A 4432-nucleotide genomic window follows, 5' to 3' on the forward strand; every position below is an offset into this window, starting at 1 on the left:
GAAATAAAAAATCGACTATGATTTGATTTGGTTTGATGTTTGGAAAAAAATCCGACCACAATTGGTTTGGCTTGAATTTACCTAAAAAAGTCAATCCGAAATCAAACCAATCTGACATTACATGTATGCAAGTTTTAAAAATATTGCACACATAAAAGTATGTATTGTAATGTAATTTACAAAAATTTCTTAAACTTTTTCATAATTCTCTTTTAACGTATTATTTATTTGGACTTTGCCCAAAGTAAAACTAAATCAATACTTATGCTAAAAAAAAATTCAATTCAATACTAGGAATGGCAACAGTATCGGATATCTATTTTTTTAATTTTGCATTGGGTTAGACAGTAAAAATGCATAGCTTATTTTTTATTATTATTTAGTCATGTAATTATTACTTAGTACTCATTAGTCTTACTTATTTTAGCATGACTTAGTACTTTTAGATTATATTCATTGTTATTATGACTTATTAATTAGCTATATTTATTTTATGCTATTTTATTATCTTTATTGTTGAATATTGATACAATATCATGAATTATCTCATATTATTTTATGTTATTTTCTTGGGTAGTACCTTATATAGTTGTATCCTACTAGAACCAAAGAAATATTTGAAACATAGGTTATATATTTTGTGTTGCGAAGATTGTACCGAAAAAAATCTGAAAAATTCGAGAAAATAAAAAAAAATCGAGTAAAATCGAGATTGAAAAATCCGATTTTTGTTGGGTTGATTTGGTTTATAGATTTAAAAATCCTATAAAATTGATTTGATTTGGTAATTGTAAAATCCGAACCAACTTGACATATATATATACACCCTGGTAAGTAGTAACATCTATAATATACCTTTTAATGTTAGAGAGAATTCTTACGAGCAAATGTTTGTGCAGTGAACCACTTGCAAGACATTCACTATGTGAATTGAATTATGTGAGATTATTTTTTTCTTGTGTCGCTTTTGGGATTATTAGAGATTGCATTTGTGAACCACTTTCAAGACATTTCACCATATGAATTAAATTATGCGAGATTATTTTTGTCTTGTGTTACTTTGGAATTATTAGAGCGTTGTTTCTAATTTTATGTTCTGTTTTATATTATATCCAATATATCATGGATTGCTCATGTTCAGCCACGAACATAAGTAACCAAACCATAAATCTATGTATCTCCTTTGTTTTTTTAAATTGTCGTATGAATTATCATAATTTAGGGTATACATTGATTAATTCCTATGGGTTTGATCCCAACAAACTAGTATAAGCATAAGGTCCAATTGGAGTTTGATTCGAAGTATAGAGCCAACTTAGGAAATGTAGTAGATCAAGGAATATACTCCACTGAGGTAATTTGAATAATTCAACCAATTACACAGTATTTGTAGATGAAGTGGAGCAAGTTCAGCTATTTATAAATTATATGAAGGAGATGGATCAAATTAACCTTTTATACGATTACTATTGTACGGACCTTGCTATGTCTAATTCACATATTAACCAGAGTTTTGATCCTAACAAGCTGCTTGGTTTGACGTATGAGGAATGATAATCATAGTATAAAACTACACATTGTTTAATCCCTTTGATAGGTTATATGTACCTTGTAATGTTTTGATAATCTAACAAACTTAATAACAAGAACCAGATAAGGAATCTGATACACACCCTGAAGTACGTGAGAATAACAAGTCTCAAGCTGGAGATGTAAATCAACTCTTCAGACGACAAAGAAACAACAAGGGGAACAAATGGACATCAGTTCCGCTGGTGACCGTACCCAGTCAACTTCTCACAGCCGTAAAGTTGCTGCCTGCACACGCAACAGTGCAAAAATAGTGCATCAGTCAACTTTATGGGGAATGCCTTTGTACCAAACATGCTTACATCATTTAAGTGAAGTCACTTTTGTAATATTAATATGAAGGAAAGGCAAAACAATACTTGCACACTCCGGAATCAATCAAGCTCTCTCTCAAGTGTATTGCCAACCTGCAAGTGACCTTCAAGGCGTCAAGAACAAAGAACAACATAACGAAGGACCAGTTTCCAGCATTGAGTCATCACATGTCCCTAGTTGTGTTGCACCTTTGTTAAAGTTCTTTGCTTGTAATTCCTACTTAGCTTAGTTAGAAGCGTTGTGTAGGAAACCTTTGTAAATCATAAACCCTTGTGTTTGTATCTTGGCTAGTTTAGTCGAGTTGTAAAGTCTTTATAATAGAGTTATTACAAAGTGGCTTGTAATAGATTTTTACAAGTTAGTGAGGGATTAAAAGGTTAATTCCTAGGTTACATAGGTTGTAATCTGAAAGTTGCTCAGTAGTAAAGTTGAAATCCTACAAGGGTAGATCGTGGTTTTTAATCCCGTTGAGCTGGAAATTTTTCACGTAAAATTCCTCTTGTCATTTACCTACTGCAGTGTGCGTGGTTTCTGTGCGAACTTGTATTCTGTTGAAACTAATAGAGAACCTGGTTCTCTATATAGTTTGGTGGACCCTCAAATTCTATCAATTGGTATCAAAACTGGTTCTTTCTATCAGGCTAACACCTAGAAAGGATCCTCATGGCTGCTCCACCAAACTTTGAAGAAGGTCAGTCCACCTACATGCCACCAAGGTTCAATGGCCAGTATTATGAATGGTGGAAGACAAGGATGCACAATTTTATCATGGCTGAAGATTCCGAACTCTGGGATGTCATATGTGATGGACCCTTCGTTCCCACAAAAACCGGTGATGACCATGCTGTAACTATTCCCAAAATAAGAAAAGAATTTAATGACGTTGACCGGAAAGCCATAAAAAAGAACTTTCGCGCAAAGAAAATACTTGTATGTGGTATCAGTCTTGATAAGTACAACAGGATCTCAGCATGCCAATCTGCTAAGGAGATCTGGGAAGCTCTCCAAACAGCCCATGAGGGAACAACACAAGTTAAGCAATCAAAGATTGACATGCTTACCACAGAATATGAGCTTTTCAGAACGAAAGATGATGAATCCATCCAGGACATGCATACTCGGTTCACCTCTATCATCAATGAGCTTCACTCTCTGGGAGAAATCATTCCAAGAAACAAACTTGTCAGGAAAATACTCAGTGTTTTGCCCAGCTCCTGGGAAAGCAAAAGTGAATGCTATCACAGAGGCAAAGGACCTGCAGAAGCTAACAATCGATGAACTTGTTGGCAATCTGAAAACCTATGAAGAAGAAGAAGAAGAAGAAGAAGAAGAAGAAGAAGAAGAAGGACAATGAGAGAAGAAGCCCAAAAGGGAGAAGAACCTGGTCCTCAAGACAGACACCAATGAATCAAGTGGTGAGGATGCTGACATGGCTTACTTGACAAAGAGATTTCAGAAGATGGTCCGCAAAAATGGAGGCATTCCAAAGAAGGGCAGCTCCAGCAAGCCAAGAGGATATGACTTATATCATAAATGCGGGAAGCCAAGGCACTTCATCAAGGATTACCCTCTCCTCAAGCAAGACCAGTACAAGCACAACATAGACAAAGAAGCCAAGAGGAACCCGGTTCCTGACAAAAGATTTAAAAGAAAAGAAGCTGCTGATAATGTTATGAAACAAGCTCTTCCTGCATGAGGAGACACTTCTAGCGAATCTGGAGAAGATGATGCACAAGGTGACACCTCCATGATGGCAGTAGAAAGTGAAGGAGCTGATTATGATTTCATTTTTGCCCTGATGGAAAAATCTGAGGATAATGAAGATAATGATGATGATGATGAGGTAGACTTTCTAGACGTTCAGAGAAATCTGAAGTCTTACTCTCAGAAAAAGTTCATATCCTTGGGAAATGTTTTAATTTACGCTTATCACAATATTATAAATGATAAAAATGCCTTAACTATAGAGCTAGGAGAGGCAGAAAATGAGAGAGATGATTTGGTAGTTATAGTGGCTGACCTAAAAGAAACCATCGAGAATCTAGTGAAAGAAAAAAATGTTCTGATGAAAAATGTTGAAAACATAGAAAATAAGAGAGATGACTTGTCAGTAGTCATCATGGACCTAAAAGAAACAATATAGGAATTAAAAAGGGGAAACAGTTCTGGGACTGTCCAAAAGGGGTAGAAAGTTGCAAGTGAGGCACACATTAAGCTTGAAAATGAACTACAATATGTGAAATCTAGTTTGTGTGCTGAACTTAAAAGAAACAGACAGCTTTAAGAAGATCTAGGCAGAGTTAAGAATGATCTGGAAAAATCACTCAAGTGGACCTGGTCCTCTGATGCTATCACTGCCTTGTATAAAAACAATGGGGGAAACAGGCAAGGGATAGGGTTCTAAAGGGAAAAGACTCCTTACAACCCTCATAGCAAGTATGTTACTGTACCTGATAACTGGCTTTGCACTCACTGTGGTAACACTGGGCACTTTAAGGAAACCTGTAAGGCCAAGTTTCAGTCTCAA

General features: G+C 35.5%; 1 protein-coding gene across 1 annotated transcript; it reads left to right on the forward strand.

Annotated features, from left to right (window-relative positions):
- Nucleotides 1-2610: 2610 nt before the first annotated feature.
- On the forward strand, nt 2611-3183 carry LOC142180060 (uncharacterized). Its single transcript, XM_075250980.1, has one exon. The coding sequence runs from the start codon at nt 2611-2613 to the stop codon at nt 3181-3183; it is 573 nt and encodes a 190-aa protein (XP_075107081.1).
- Nucleotides 3184-4432: the final 1249 nt, after the last annotated feature.

The sequence above is a fragment of the Nicotiana tabacum genome, chromosome 4 (assembly GCF_000715075.1).
Source record: "Nicotiana tabacum cultivar K326 chromosome 4, ASM71507v2, whole genome shotgun sequence".
In the NCBI taxonomy this organism is placed as follows: Eukaryota; Viridiplantae; Streptophyta; class Magnoliopsida; order Solanales; family Solanaceae; genus Nicotiana; species Nicotiana tabacum.